The sequence below is a fragment of the Beta vulgaris genome, chromosome 2 (genome assembly GCF_026745355.1).
Source record: "Beta vulgaris subsp. vulgaris cultivar EL10 chromosome 2, EL10.2, whole genome shotgun sequence".
Classification (NCBI taxonomy): Eukaryota; Viridiplantae; Streptophyta; class Magnoliopsida; order Caryophyllales; family Amaranthaceae; genus Beta; species Beta vulgaris.
In genome coordinates this window covers 42,425,546-42,441,631 of record NC_079203.1, presented here as the reverse complement: position 1 = coordinate 42,441,631, position 16,086 = coordinate 42,425,546, and the positions used below count along the sequence as shown (strand labels likewise).

The following is a 16,086-nucleotide window of genomic DNA, read 5'->3' as shown; positions in this document are numbered from 1 at the left end:
GGAATTCTAGACCAACCATGCCTTGGATGATGTGCATAACAACAAATGGGGTGTTGCCATATGTATCAATATTGCTTTATTGTTGCTGATTTTTTTTTTACAAGATTGTATTTTTTGTTTTAAAGTAAATAAAATCAGCTTATAATTTTTATAAAAAAAATTACATTACAACTATAAAAAAAAGTTTCTATAAATTGAGCCTAAATTTGATATATTTTTTTTACAACCTACTTTTCTTTCTAATAACTTTCTCCTACCTAAAATTATTCAAAATGTATATAAATTAATTAATATATCACTTTTTAAAACATGAATAAAAATTATCTACTCTATATAAGAATAAGAACATTTTCAATAGGAAAGAGAGTATATGATGGAGTATACCAAAAGTAAGAGAGAGAATTAGAAAAGCCAAGTAGAACTAGTCTAGCCATTGTGAGAAAATAAAGATGAGTTGGTGGGAAGTTAGTGGGATGTGAGGTGTAAGAAGGAGGATAGGAGAGAGAATGGAAAAACTACAAAGACCAACAAAGACCCACCCACCCATTGTAGATGCTCTTATAGTTACACGAACACAAGTTGTAGTAGCATGAACATCATATATTAGCATCGAAATTTTCTGATAGTGCCCAATTTTCGAGATTACTTTTTTGTTTGACTGATAACTTTTTTTCATGTATATTGATAATTTTACCCCTGCTAGATGTTTATAAACATCTAGCAGTTAGAGGTTTATCATTTCTCACTCCCTATCACGGCCGTGGCCGATGGGTCTTGCGATTTTCAAAGATGTTAGATATTCCTTTCGTGTTATAACATGGTGTTTAATTCTATTTTTTACGGGAATTATGTAAATAGAATCTACGAGTAAAGTAAAGATTTTTTATTGAAAATGATTTTAGAGGAGAGTATAGAGAATAGACAATGGGGTGTTTGGGGGAGAGAGTTTTAGAGAGAGTTTAGAATTTTGGGGAGAGTTTAGAGTTTTGGCCAGTAAAAACTCTAATTTGGGTGTTTGGTGAAAGAGAGGATTAAAGAGAGTTTTGTACCAAAAACTCTGATCAAAACTCTCTTTTGGAAAAGTTGGGTAAAAGAGCTTTTTCATGAGAGTTTTGGAGAGAGAAAAAACAAATGATTATTTTTGTCCATATAATTAAAACTTAAAATTTGTTTTTAAAAAAACATATGTCCATAAATGTCATTTTACATGTTCTAAAAAGTACAAAACTCTAGACAATCAGCTAAGTGTTACCAAACACCTTTACACAACAATTATTTAAATCAGCAGTCAAATCCTCTGAAAAAAAAAGTAATCATCTAACCACAAACTCTAAACTCTAACCTCTAAACTCTAAACTGTAATCACCAAATAGGGCCAATAGACAATAATTGATGAAAGACCATTAAATGTAACCATTGGGTTGAATAAATAAAACAAAAAAAAACTAATTACAAGAAGCAAATGAAAGATGATGACATGGTTTTTCAAGACAAGTCACAAAAAAATATGTAATTAAATATAAAACCAAGTACTATATTTTAGAACACATAAAATATAAATGAAGGACTATATTATAGGATGTAAAAGTATTAAATGATGAATATGCAGCATGAATCCAATCCACTTTTAAAACAAACAAAAACATTTAGTTTTTTTTTTTTTTTTTTTTTATAAGTAAGATGATTGTATTAGCATAGAAACACACAAAACAACTTATGAACCTTCCACAAGCAAACCATCTAGGATGGACTCCCAGGGAAGGAACATACCACTACTTACAATGATTCAATCCATTCCTTATCTCTATTACTAACTTTCTTAGGCAAGCAACATAAACTTCTAGCCTTAACTATCTGCTGTATATGCTTTACAGTATGATCAATGTTCTGAATCTTATGTACCCAGTATGCTTCATTCCTAACCCTCCAAATACAATATGTTGTAGCCTCCATAGCAGCAGCCTGTACAAATCTTCGAACTTGAGACCCTCTTCTCCTCCTAGCAAGCCACTCAATAATCTGACTGAAGCTCAAACTCTGATTGTTAATACCACACCAAGTTTTAATTCTGGTAGCACACTCTTTACTGAAATGGCACTTAAAAAACAGATGCTCATGTGTTTCATCGTGCTCACCACAAATCAAGCATAAGCTATCAGCACATACCCCAATTTTATGCAATTTTTCCTTGGTTTGTAATTTTGCTGCATTATCAACCAGACACAAAATTGATGCTTTGGCAAACCCAATCTTCCCCATACCACCTGACTCCAAATTAACTTTTCATACTCACCAGTGAACTTCATATACACAAGTTTAATTGAGTAAGTTTGCATTTGCTGAATTTCAGCTAAAGTGAAGAATTGTTTCATCAATTCTTTGGTATTGCATATCTGTCTCCAATACCAACTACAGGTGTTCTTGGCCTTATAGTCCCACCATGTATCCTGTTTAACATAAACATTATGCACCCACTTAACCTAGAGGTTATCAATTTTTTTCTCAACATCCCACACATATTTGCCAAGAGCTGCAAGGTTCCAGAATTTGATGTTTCTAATCCCTAAACCACCTGCATACTTTGGAATACACACTTGCTGCCATTTAACATACCCAGGCTTCCTACTAGATGAATCTCCTGACCACAAGAAAGCTCTGCAAATTCTCTCAATCTCCTGAAGAATACAGTTAGGAAGCATGAAGACCTGTGCCCAATAAGAGTGCATACTGAGTAGCACTGAATTTATTAGTTGAAGTCTCCCAGCAAAATAGAGATTTCTTGTTCCCCAGCTTCTAATTCTTGCTGTGATTTTATCTGTTAACTTGTCACAATCAACCACAGCAATTTTACCAGAACAAATAGGCACACCTAAGTACTTGAAGGGAAGATATTCCCTAACAAACCCAACACTCTCCAGAATTCTTTGTATCTCTGCATTTGCCATCCCACTACAGTATATAGCAGACTTCTGCACATTTGCTTGCAAACCAGATGTTTCTGAGAAGAGCTTGAAACCTTTTAACATCAGCATTGTTGAAGGAAATTCCCCTTTGCAACATAGCAAAATGTCATCCGCAAAACAAAGGTGAGTGAGCCTCATTGGGGAGCATCTAGGATGGAACTTAAACCCTGGTTTCTCACTTACTTTCTTCAATATTCTGGATAAGTGCTCCATACATATGACAAAAAGGAGGGGGGGCAAGGGATCTCCTTGTCTAATTCCCCTTTTTTGAAGGGAAATACCCCTGCAAAGCCCCATTTATCATTAAGGAAAACTTGGGAGATGTCACACAAATCATGATCTGCTCAATAAATTTCTCAGGGAAACCCAATGCCTCCAGCATCTCTTTTAGGAAATCCCGCTCTATTGTATCATAGGCTTTCCTCATATCAATTTTCATCATGCAACCTGCACTAGTATTCTTCCTCCCATAATGCTTCACTAAATCTTGACATATCATAATATTGTGCATTATGTACCTACTATGTACAAAAGCACCCTGATTCTCCATGATAATGTCAGGTAATACCATCCTCAGTCTATTACAAAGCACCTTTGTAATGCATTTATAAATGATATTGCAACAGGAAATAGGTCTATAATCCCCTACATGACTTGGGCATAGAACCTTTGGAATGAGAGTGATTGAAGTTGAGTTTACCTCATTTAGTAGCCTCCCATTCTGGAAAAAATCCACCACAGCTGTTATCACATCAGGACAACCTATATGCCAGCAATCTTTATAAAAATGACTCCCAAACCCATCAGGGCCAGGGGCCTTATCACCATTTATAGCCCACATAGCCATCTTTACTTCCTCACCTGTAACAGGCCTAATTAGGTTCTCACTATGTTGTGAACTAATTAAAGGTCATGCTGCTACAATGTTCCTCTTGACCTTCCTCCTATCTGGCATAGTAGTCCCCAGCAAAGACTGATAATAGTCCAAAAAAGCTTGATTAATCTGATCTGGTTGACTAACCCATTCACCTCTCTCATTATGAATCCCAAACACTGCATTTTTGATCTGTCTCTTTTTGATATGTCTGTGAAAAACTTTTGTATTAGCATCTCCATCTTTGAGCCAGGCACATTTAGCTTTTTGTTGAAGAAAAGCCATATAAGAATCATGAGCTACTCTATGCTCCTGTGCAACTTGTGATTCCTTCCTTCTCAACTCCAAATCTTCGGGAAATTGATGTAACAAAGTCTGGCATTCTCTCAAAGACTCAGCAGTAGCTATTTCCTTTGCTTGTAAATCAGAGAATCCCTCCTTGTTCAATTGCTTAAGCTTAATCTTCACTCTCTTCAGCTTCTGAGTAACCCTGAACATAGGAGTGCCCACAATCATTTCATTCCAGCTACTCTGGACTATGGTTTCAAAATTTGCAGCATTCTTCCACATGGCAAAATATCTGAATGGCTTCTTTCCAGATTGAATCCCAGGGTGAGAGATCAACACCATAGGACTATGATCAAAGTCTCCCTCAGGGTGAAACATGGCCTCATTGAATTGGTAAGCTAAGATCCACTCTACATTGCACATCACTCTGTCTATCTTGGAAAAAACTCGAGCCTCTCCACTTTGCTTGTTATTCCAAGTGTAGAAGCAGCCTGTAGCTTTCATATCATCCATCTGACAGTTATCCACACACCTTCTGAACTCCATACATTCATTACTTCTAATAGGAGCCCCAATTCTATCCTCCATATTCAGAGCACAATTGAAATCACCCATCCACACCCAAGCACTATTTTGAACCTTCAAAGCTTCTAAGTCACCCCATAGTGCTTTTCTACTATATGCATCATTAAAAGCATATATGAATGTGCTATAATATTCAGCTTGCCCATCCTTAGGCTTAACATAGCAATGAATTAATTGGCTAGTACATCTTAGGATACTAACCTCAAAGAAATTGGGGTTCCAGAAAACCACAATCCTACCTCCTTTATGAAAACATTTAGTTACACATTTTTCTTAGTTGCATATTTGGAGTATGATGTCCTTCACTTCTTATTTATTATAACACTATGAAATATGGTTTCAATAACTTTGATTATTAGTCTCTTTAATCATTTATCTTTTTTAAGAGCAGTTGGCTATTATTATTAAGTAAACAAAAATTAGAAGCAAATACATGATCCACACTATTAGGACATCCTCCAACCTACACTCTAGTAGAGAATTTAAGTGGAGAAAAGTACAATAAGAACTAGAGTATTTCTTATGTCCCAAAATAATTTATGCACTTTCCTTTATTATTTATTTGCTACAAAGTAGTTTGAATACTTCCAATTTTTAATTTGTGAATTGTCTCACTAATATTTTAATACTCTTTTCTTATCATTTTGGCCCCGCTACCACACACATTCTCTTTCAATAAAACAACTATTCAACCTTCTTTGAGTCTTCAACAAAGATACCCCGATAACTCTTATCACATCGCATCTAAACTCTTTAATTAATAATAATAATCACCTAAAACGAATCTAGGATGGAATGAGAATCAATTATGCAATATGTTATTGCAAATTTCCTTCATTATTTTTTACTGTTTCGACTAACACATTTCGCAATACATAATTTTAACATGTACAATGAATTCAACAAATGTTAAATCATCTACTTAATTACATTTATAAATGTATATTAGCAGATAAAATGATCAAAATCATTATATAAATAAATTGTACTACTACCTCCGTTTCTTTTTAATAGTTACACTTTTACTTTTGACACTACTCAATTTTTCTTTAATTGTCATCAATTTATGATTAAGAGATAATATAGTCATGTGTGGGCTGTTGTTTAACTCGTTTCGATATGTACTTTTAGAATATTGACTTCTTGTATTTTTTATAAATACAAAATTAGAGAAATGAAAGTTCAAGTAGTTCAGCGACATGCGTGATAAGGGTAAATGTAACTATTAAAAAGAAACGGATGTAGTAAAAGTCAAGACATTTCAATTATAAAAGAACAAAGTATGCCAACTATTGTTTTAGATGATGTTATTATATTGCGACCAACGTTTATCTAACATAATTACGTTATTATAAATACTACTTCCTCCGTTTTCTTTTGTTGTTTTCATATTTTCAATTGGAAAATTTTAATATGTTGTTACTATTACGAATCTTTCTGTTGACCCTTGAGTTTTTGAAGATGACCTAACCACAAAAGACATAGTATATTTTATTTATGTTGTTGCAAGGTAATTCATGCTCGAGCTAAGAGAATACTTGATTGAAGATTAAAGCGGAGAATTAATCAAGATCGAAGTAAAGATGTTCGAGAAATGAAGAATCAAGCATGGAATGAAGATTAGAATACATTAGGGTATTTATTAATCTTCTTGTTAAGGTTGAGTAATAGCTTTATTAAGTTCGTGGTGAATTCTCAAAGGAACTTGGTTCTGTTCCCATGAAAGGAACAAGATGGCACTATAGGAAACAAGGCTTATGGAACAAGACTTTAAAACTAATTTAGGAACTTCTAAGTGACTAATATTGTGCGCCTAAGATAATTGTGTGCCCAATATAGTTGTTAGAGTTTTTAGGGATAATTTGACTAAGATCCATAATTTTAGGAAGTTAGTTTAAGTTTGTTAGGAAAAGATTTTAAATAGATTTTCTGATTTTAAAATAACTGATTTTCAAATCTTATCTTTTTAAAATATATATTTTATCTTTTATATTTTATTTAAAAGATTTAGTTTTCGAAAATATATTATTTCCGGTTTTCAAAATGTTTCGGATTTTTTGAAAAACAAAACTGTTTTCCGGTTTTTATAAAAGATTTTGAAAAAGATTTTTTTCCTAAAAACTAGCTAAAGGATTTTTATTTATTTATTTCCTAAATTCTAGCTTACACGCCTAAATGATTTACTGCTACATGTTTATGGAGTTAGTGGATTTAGTGGCCTAAGTTAATTATCCTCCAAGTATTTAATTAATTAAATAAGATTAATTATTCTCCAAGTTTGCAAAACCACGTACTTTGTTACTGCTTCTATGAATGAAGTAATGGATTAGTGGATGATGACATGACTTGAATAAATAATTTAATTTAATTAATTAATTGAAATCATGGAGAACATGTGATAATGGTCTAAGTTAGTGGAAATCATGTCTTGTCTTAAAGGTCTATAAATAGGCGCCTAATTCATTTGAGAAAAATTGTGTCTGACTTTATTATACACCAAATGTGTCTGACTTTTATTAGTCACACCAAAGGGTGTCTGACTTAGTTAATTTGTCTTAAGTTATCTAAAGTGTCAGTGCCTTTCCTTAAGAGAATTCATACTTACATTAATCGAGTTTTTATTACTCTTCCATTGTTTTACAAAGTGTATTTTTGAGAAAAAGGGTTGAGTGAACTCTTGTAAGTGTGAGAAAGCTTTGAGTGAAGCAAGAGAAAGAGAAAGAAACTTCGAGTGAAGTTTGAGAGAAAACGTCAGTTGTTGGGAACTGTCGTTGGGAACTTGAGTTGAGTGACTTAAGTTGAGAATCGAGAGAAAAGAAATAGGTTGTAATCAAAGTTGTTTTGGCCTATTATAGTGGAAAGTTGTTTAAAATCCCTTGTGGTCGAGGTTGTTTCTTCCTACTAGGCCTAGGAAGTTTTTCCTCGTAAAATCTCTCGTGTTCCCATTGTTTGTTCCCAAGTTTACTTTTAATTCCGCAAAAAGTAGTGCTTATTCTCTCACTATAATTCACCCCCCCTCTTATAGTGCTCATATTATACAACACTTTCCATGAATAATATAATCTATGAATTAAATTTTCCATTAGTTTTATGTTGTAATAAATGTGTTCAGACTATTTAGTAATCATTTTTTACCTTTTACCCCATCAAACTTTTGCCTAATTGGTTGTCTAATATAGAGTAACTCAAGGAGCAACAAATGTGTTCACGCCAGTTTGTAGTTACTTGACTCTTTTTCTTCTCAAACTTTTTGTATCATTCGTTGTGTAACATAAAATAACTCAAAAGGACAAGAATCTTTATTTTTAGTTAATTTAATTTTATTTAAAATAACGGAATTTGGCTTATTTTTTGAGTTGCATTCATTTCTTCTCCGATTCCAAATAGGAACGACAAAAGAAAACGGATGAAATATTAATAAAGCATTATCAAAGAATATTTAGATGTGTTGAGGACATTTTTTTTTTTTTTGAACGGAGTTGACGACATTTTTTAGTTAGTCAAAGAAAGAAAGCACCTACTGTGGACTGGACTGTGGAATGTGGACTTGATTATAGCTTATAATCTGAACAAAAGAAAACGGATGAAATATTAATAAAGCATTATCAAAGAATATTAAGATGTGTTGACATTTTTTAGTTAGTCAAAGAAAGAAAGCACCTACTGTGGACTAGACTGTGGAATGCGGAATGTGGACTTGATTATAGCTTATAATATGGGAAAAAACTTTATCTACCCAGTGGGTCAACAACCCACTACTAATAGAAATAAATAAATAGTGGAATCCAACTCATCAGTTGTAATAGTTTTTTAATGCTCTATTTCTAGTGGGTTAACTACCCACCGAATAGATGTAGCATTGTCCATATGATATGATGTGTTCTCTTGTACTGTTTGCATGCTCATGCCGTCATGCGTCACAGTGAGAACCAAACAAGGCAAACAAAAACAGCAATTCGACTAACAATGAAGCCAAAATGTTAAAAGAAAAAAAAATAGTAGATGTTAATCACTAATTAGTAGCGATAATTTTATTTTATTTTTTGGTAAAATGAATAACATTTAGGCTCTCTTACACAAGGCCCAATCTAGGGACCCAAACACTTGGAAGGAGGGGGAGTTGTAAGGTAAATTCTCCTCCAAGTGCCCCTCACTTGGTAGGAATTCCACCTCATGACCTCACTTGGTAATAATCAGTAGCGATATATGAATACAATTCATATGGAAAAATATGCTTCTATACCACCTAAGCTGTTACTTATTAATACTATTAAAATTTTTTTACAAATAAACTAGGTATGCAATTAAATATGAATTTAGTAATTTCAGATGAACTTTATCCTCTCTTCTAGGAACGAATAAACTGCATTAGGTAATCATAAATGGCCTAGGAGTCTGGTCACTGTCAATCCTGCAAAACAAGGAAAAACTGGCCTGGGGTGTTCTCGAAAAATCCCCTCCGACGCTCAAGTCAGTGATGGGTTAGAGAGAGAAAGTAAGCAAGTCTAGAGAGAGATGTTCTAGTTTAATTAGGTGAAAATTTAATACATGTTCATTGATGAGACTATTGGTATTTATAGAGTTGGGAATCCCCTAGACAGGGAACCCTTTTGAGGACATCCCAACACCTAGGAAAGTTGTCACCTTTTTAAGGTAAAGCTGTTTGCTCATGAAAAGTTGGTGGACCCTCTTGGGATTTAGAGTCTAGGCCTTGAGGAAGTGTTTTATGATATTTATTAGGCTTGGCCAGGTGTCCCAACATCACAAAATTTTAATTCTCAATTATGTGATTTCGGTTAGATTTTGGAACAAAATGAAATTTCAATTTGTTTGGTTAGGTTCGGTTTTAGTTCTCTAATTTCGGTTTGGTTTGATATCAAATTCGGTTTTGGACTTGAAATGTTAAAATTGAATTTAGTTCAGTTTGGTTTGATTTTGTCTCAAAAGCAAATCGTAAACGAACTTACACCCCGGGCCCCTAGTTGTGACTTGTGAGCAAGTTTTTGACAGCCTCCAAACATAAATGTATGCATGCATTTGAACTTTGAATGTCCCAACTTCCACGAACGATTTTTGGGTTTTAGAAAGATAACATGAGGGATGAGTGAAGCTCTTCTATAAATTTTAGAACACGGAATTAAAGTGGGACAAACTCACAAACATAAGAGACCTGAGGTCTGCCTTTATGGCTTCGTTTTACGTATTTTTGTAGGCGCACTCGGATGCACAAATAATTTATTTTTCATTTCAGGATGGGGCTCACTCTCTTCCTATTAATGACATGGACCCAAGATGCAATTCAGACCCATTTTAAGGGTTTGGATTGAATCTGGAGGTAAAAAAAAAAGTAAGATATAGGGAAATCTACATAAAATGATCTTTTATAATTTATTTTATTTCTTTTTAAAAAAAATTCTTTTAGAAAACTACCTTATATAACAAAATTTTTTCAATATACATCATTTTACCATAAATGGAGTTTAATCAGTAATAATTGAGTCACCGTAAATTGCTATTCTTTACTCCCCTATTGTTCTCTCTTTTTTTCTCGCTACTTCATCAGCAACAACATCTAGAGTGATTATAATAGAATAGTATTAAATATAAACGTAACATGGTAGTATATTTAAAGGAATATATTATACAAGGTAGTATTTTGAAAGAAAATTTTTAGAAGGTAATTTTTTGAAAAAACATGGTTATAAAAGGTAGTTTTTTGTATTATTTTCCAATGTATATGAAGAGCAATAAAAGTTTTTACTTTTATCCTAAAATATGAATTTTAGTTTTTCAAGCAGGCATACGTCAAGTCTTCGAGACCTAAACTTCTCATTTTATCTATTCCGACAAGGTCTCAAGTCAACTTGTCGTAAATGTTTTAATTTAGAACATTTTGTAGAAGTATTAGACTATTATTTAAATATTTTATCATTTTGATAACTAAAAAAAAGGGTGTGAAAGAAACGCGAGTTTAAAATATAATAAAAAACGCGTAATAAGCTTAAGATCCATTTTGGACGCATAAACCGCCAGACCCATTGATCTGGGTAAAGAGCCAAAATTTTTTAGATGCTATGAATCTAGCCTCTAGGACGGCTCTAGGTCCGAATCAAATTTTACGGGTCTAGGTCTGGGTGAGCCCGCCCGAAATCCAACCCACTCCTGTATCCATGTATTCCTTTCTTATGTGGTAGAAATGGCAAAGCAAGAGAATTCTTGAAAGTGCACGCCGCCCGCGTGCAACATTATTGAGCAACATATCCTTTTCGGAACTGGCATGAAGCGTGGCATACTGTAAGAGCCCCAAAAACACAATATCAATTTACAATGGTCCCCCGATTCCCCATAGTATAATATCAATCTATCATGTTCCTAATTCTAATTCTAATTCTAATTTTAAACCTTAACAGACGCACGGGCACCACAATCAAAATATCAAATATTCATATGCTATGATTCACCTTTGTTTACTCTTTTTATCTGATAACTCACATATTCTACTGATCTATAAATGTGTTATGTAACTGACACAAGAACTTGAACTTGTGAACAAGATAACAGTGACAAACTAGCAATTCGTATAACACAAAATGATGAGCAGGTAAAGGACTATACACGAGGGAGTTGGGTACTGAAATACAAAATCATAAGAAATTTCATTCCAAAAAGCTCATAAGCACTGACCACATCACCAAGAAATCTAATATCTAGTCCCGGAACCTGCAAACTGAACAATATGCAGAAACATATGCAGCAAGAAATCCGAGGGGCAAAGAACAGGCGCCTGAAATATGTCCTTGGTTTTATTTCTAGCTTTAGAGATGCAAAACACTAATCCATAAACCATAAAGATAAGAACTAATAGTGCTCCAAATATAATTTGGCCAAAATATTACATAGATTAAAGCATTATCAAAATAAGGTGACATACCACCATTGTGAGCCCAATCCACTCAATGGGCCAATTATCACAGACTAGAGTTTGTCTAACCAATCACTTCACAAGGCAAATTTTGATGACCGAAGCAGCACCAATACGATGAAGTGCCACAATAGCATCACCAGGCTTACACAGGCCCCTTTCTGTTGCTTTCTTCAAGGCAGCCTCAAGAATAACCTCTGTAGACTCGGAATCAGTAGCCTTGGCAGACCCCTCAGCTAATAGAGGGATCAAACCCCTGTACACAAGACTATGCCTCGCTGGGGTCTCGTCACTGCAAGTCCAGTCAAAAGAATCAGTTGTCAAGACAGGGACAACTACAGAGAGAATTGGTACAGCTGGCCTATACTTGGCAACCAATTTAGCAGTAGTCCCGCCCCGAGTCATTACAACAATAAGCTTTGCCTGGGCCTTATTAGCAGTACGGACAGCTGAAGATGCAAGACTCTCCAGTGGGCTCATAGGCAAGGGAGTAGCCCTTATCATCTCTTTGAAGATAGCCGCGTAATCAAGGGATGATTCAGCCTCAATACATATACGAGCCATGATCTTGACAGCAAGCTCTGGGTACGCCCCAGCAGCACTCTCACCACTAAGCATCACACAATCAGTTCCATCAAGGACAGCATTGGCCACATCAGTGGCTTCAGCACGGGTCGGCCTCGGAGATTTAATCATGGATTCAAGCATCTGAGTTGCAGTTACCACTGGTTTGCCAGCAAGATTACACTTGTAAATCATCATCTTCTGCGCCAAGAAAATTTTCTCAACTGGAATCTCCATTCCCAGATCACCACGTGCAACCATAAATGAATCAGTCTCCCGTAAAATCTCATCAAAGTTTATCACACCCTCCTGGTTCTCAACCTGAACATAATCATAGATACCAAAAGGATTAAAAAAGTAAAAAGAAATGTAAGCTCTCGAAGTAGATAGATATAATACACAGGCTCAAAACTGGATCAAAGACCCAAACTATCATAAAGGCTCTTCACTTACCTTCGACATCAACTGTATATGTTTGGCATGGGGACCGAGGACCTTTCGGACATGAACAAGATCAGAGCCCTTCCGAACAAAAGACAGAGCAATCATATCAATGTTGTTGGGTATACCCCACTGCAATATGTCTTCCATATCCTTCTCTGTCAGGGTTGGCAAATCAACAACGACACCAGGAAGGTTCACATTTTTCCTCTCACCCAATATGGCAGTGTTCTCACAACGACACCTCACTGTTCCAGCAGCAGAATCACAAGACAGAACAGTGAGACTAATAGTACCATCAGCACACAAGATAGTATTTCCTGGTTTTAGATCCACAGCCAACTTTTTATAGCTCATAGAGATCATCTCTGTGTCTCCCTTGATGGTGTAATCAGTGCTTACAGTAATTTCTTGTCCCTCTGTGAGTTGGACGGGCTTATCATCCTTCAAAAACCCAGTACGAATTTCAGGTCCCTGCAATAAGACAAACTCTCAACTAATTATTTACTTAGACATGTGTCAATAAATTGATGCAGAATAAATAAACAAATATCTGTATAACCAAGCATGCCAATCATACTAACATATGGCAAAGAACATTATGTGAAGAGGAAGTATCCAGATAATCTTAAAATGTATGCAACATAATTTCAGGGATAAATCGCATCTTACCACCTAGACTTTTCACGTTTTTAGAAACTCCCACCTTAATGAATTTTTTTTATAAATTTCCACCTACCATTTTCAATTTTATTAAAAACTCCCACCACTTAACGATTTTTGTTAACTTCCATTAATAAAACCGTTAAGTGGGTCCCTCATATACATTTTTTTAACAAAATCGAACTTGAAATAGTTGCAAGTCTCTACAAATAGTTATAATTCGTTCCAAAATTGTTGAGATTTTGCCCTTAAATTGATGAAATTGACTTCGATTTCAACGTAAATTAATAATAAAATGCATATGTGAGGTCTACTTAACGGTTTTGTTAAAAAAATTAACAAAAATCGTTAAGTGGTGGGAGTTTATAATAAAATTGGAAATGATAGGTGGAAATTTATAAAAAAAATTCATTAAGGTGGGAGTTTCTAAAAACATGAAAAGTCTAGGTGGTTTTGAACAAAAAATCCTAATTTCAGAAAAGAAATCCACCATAATCACTTGATCCATTGATGATCTTCGTGTATGACAGTGTCTCAAAACTTCACTTCAAAACAATAGAGTTACAATGTCCCAAAAAAATGCTCAGCTTCCCTTTCCAAAAAATGTAGTACAGAGGAACATTCGTAATTCAACTTGTTTCAAGGAACCCTAGTTCTGGCACCTCTTAAGGGGGGTAAACTCCAAAAAAAAGGTCCAGGGTGAGCTGTAGAAGGGTCCTTCTCCAAATGAGGATTGAGAAGCTACAACAAACCTCAATGAATCAAAATTGTATCTTGAAGATGTAACATAATCCTACCATCACTCTCTATCTTACAGCTGATACAAGTCTTATAAGATATCCAAGAAAATAGAGTCTAAGAAACTGGTGGTTTCATTTGAATGATCATGATGTAAATATAAACCCTGGTTCAGGCAATGGAGCAACAGATACAAGTCACAAGGTCTCCGAAGCCAAATTTTGAAAGACGAACGCAACCCCGCAACATATGTGGCAACAAATGGAAACACCTTATGTTGCAAGTTGTTTTTACAGGTACTAATCACAAACCCACATATAACTTTAGATAGGATGCTAAGGATCCCAATAAGGGTAAAGGTTTCCACAGTATGCAAATTGAAATCCATGCTATAAACATTATAATTTGGATTGCATAACTTGACCCTGGAACCAAAATAAACTCATCATCTAGACAATTGCATAACTTGTAAGTAATTAGAGTTCGCATAATTTGAAAACATAAAAGAGTAAAAAGAAAAGACCTTGGTATCAAGCATGAGAGCACACAAGATCTGAGTATTGTGCATAGCAATCTTAAGATTGTCAAGAGTTTCTTGATGATACTCATGTGTACCATGAGAGAAGTTAAATCGGGCAACATTCATCCCCGCTCTCAACAACTTCTCTAGCATAACAACCGACCTCGAAGCCGGCCCTAGTGTACAAACGATCTTCGTCTTTGGAATTCTTCCATCATTCGGTTGCTCCTTCAGGATTCCTTCTATGTCTATGTTCGCCATTTTACACTTCTTCAAAAACAACAACAACAAATTTAATTAAACCACAGATCTACACAAATCTAGATGATTATATATAAGTTGAGGTAAAAAATACCAATCTAATAAAATCAGTCAATGAGAGATGATATTAATAGAGAATAAAAGAGAAGAGAGAGGAATTAATCCGTTACCAGAAATCGAAAAGCTCAAAAACCCTAGAAAAAGCGCAACTGGAATTTGAGAAGAAATCGGTGGGCTGAAAAAATGGGGAAGAACGAGGCCGACGACTCTCTACTTTATGAGTGGAATGGAACAAAACGAACAGCAGTGGTATATACTTTTCCTCCACAACCTACACCCGTTTTATCATTTTTATTTTTATTTTCTTTTTCTTATGTTTTGGAGTATATTTCCTTTCTTTGAGATTTGCATAGGGAAAAGTTGGATCTTATACAATATAACATGTTTTGATTGTTTTCCCCTCTTCCAAGTCTTGTCCTCTTTTTTTTTTTCTTATTATTAAAATCATAATCTTTTCATGATGTACAATTGTCATGAAATAAATTCCTAATATGAACTGCACAACTTATGTTTTAAAAAGAAAAACTAGTTTTTTTTTTTTCCTGGGAGATGTTTCAGGAATCCGATCAGTTATAATAAATAAATATGTTATTATTTTTAAATTTTATAATTTATTTTGCTACTTTTCATAACTTTTTGTCAATTAAAAAATTGAAAAATTCACGTCGTAAAAAAAATTGAATGGTTTGAGTGTGAAAACAATACCTTAAAAGGAATTGTGGTAAGAGAGTATGACAGCAATATTCTCTTGTAAATTACAGAATAAGTGCGTTATAGATGTATATACTTGTTTGAGTCTTTTAGTTAAGTATAATTATTACAAGACTTTATCATATTTTGTTTGAAACATTAGACAACAAATTCGTAGTGTATTTTTTGGTCCTACTACGAGGAGTTTCCCACCGCCTTTGGCGAGTGGACTAATCTCCTGCGGGAGTAGTGTATTGATGGTTAAGCTCTTAATTTTTATTCCAAAGGTCATGTGTTCGATACCTTGCAATAGGCTTTCTTTCGCACGTCTTTTAATATATTTTTATAGATTTTGATTAAAAGGCTAATAATTTCAACCGTTGGTCTTGTAAGAGATCGTCTATTTTTAACTTAAAATTAGGTACGGCCCAGTACACCCCAACCCAATATTAACATGAATACATAACACTTTTTTTTAATATAGTGACTGGTTTAATCAAGAGATGACCTTAATCTA

At 34.4% G+C, this 16,086-nt stretch overlaps 4 protein-coding genes across 5 annotated transcripts; all 4 read right to left on the bottom strand.

Annotated features, from left to right (window-relative positions):
* Positions 1–1,776: 1,776 nt before the first annotated feature.
* Positions 1,777–2,259, bottom strand: LOC125494883 (uncharacterized). The gene has a single exon (XM_048638748.1). The coding sequence runs from the start codon at positions 2,257–2,259 to the stop codon at positions 1,777–1,779; it is 483 nt and encodes a 160-aa protein (XP_048494705.1).
* A 957-nt stretch (positions 2,260–3,216) lies between these two features.
* On the bottom strand, positions 3,217–3,810 carry LOC125494882 (uncharacterized). Its single transcript, XM_048638747.1, has 2 exons — positions 3,664–3,810; positions 3,217–3,555 (listed from the first exon to the last, which is right to left on the bottom strand). The coding sequence occupies exons 1-2, from the start codon at positions 3,808–3,810 to the stop codon at positions 3,217–3,219; spliced, it is 486 nt and encodes a 161-aa protein (XP_048494704.1).
* Positions 3,811–3,873: 63 nt separating this feature from the next.
* On the bottom strand, positions 3,874–4,713 carry LOC125494881 (uncharacterized). Its single transcript, XM_048638746.1, has one exon. The coding sequence runs from the start codon at positions 4,711–4,713 to the stop codon at positions 3,874–3,876; it is 840 nt and encodes a 279-aa protein (XP_048494703.1).
* A 6,776-nt stretch (positions 4,714–11,489) lies between these two features.
* On the bottom strand, positions 11,490–15,223 carry LOC104886630 (pyruvate kinase, cytosolic isozyme). 2 transcript variants are annotated; one of them, XM_010671098.3, is made up of 4 exons: positions 14,990–15,223; positions 14,562–14,828; positions 12,650–13,111; positions 11,490–12,517 (listed from the first exon to the last, which is right to left on the bottom strand). In XM_010671098.3, the coding sequence occupies exons 2-4, from the start codon at positions 14,817–14,819 to the stop codon at positions 11,705–11,707; spliced, it is 1,533 nt and encodes a 510-aa protein (XP_010669400.1). In that variant the 5' UTR covers positions 14,820–14,828; positions 14,990–15,223; the 3' UTR covers positions 11,490–11,704. The 2 variants fall into 2 exon arrangements, with proteins under 2 accessions (XP_010669400.1, XP_010669401.1); XM_010671099.4 differs by having other exon boundaries at positions 14,562–14,825.
* Positions 15,224–16,086: the final 863 nt, after the last annotated feature.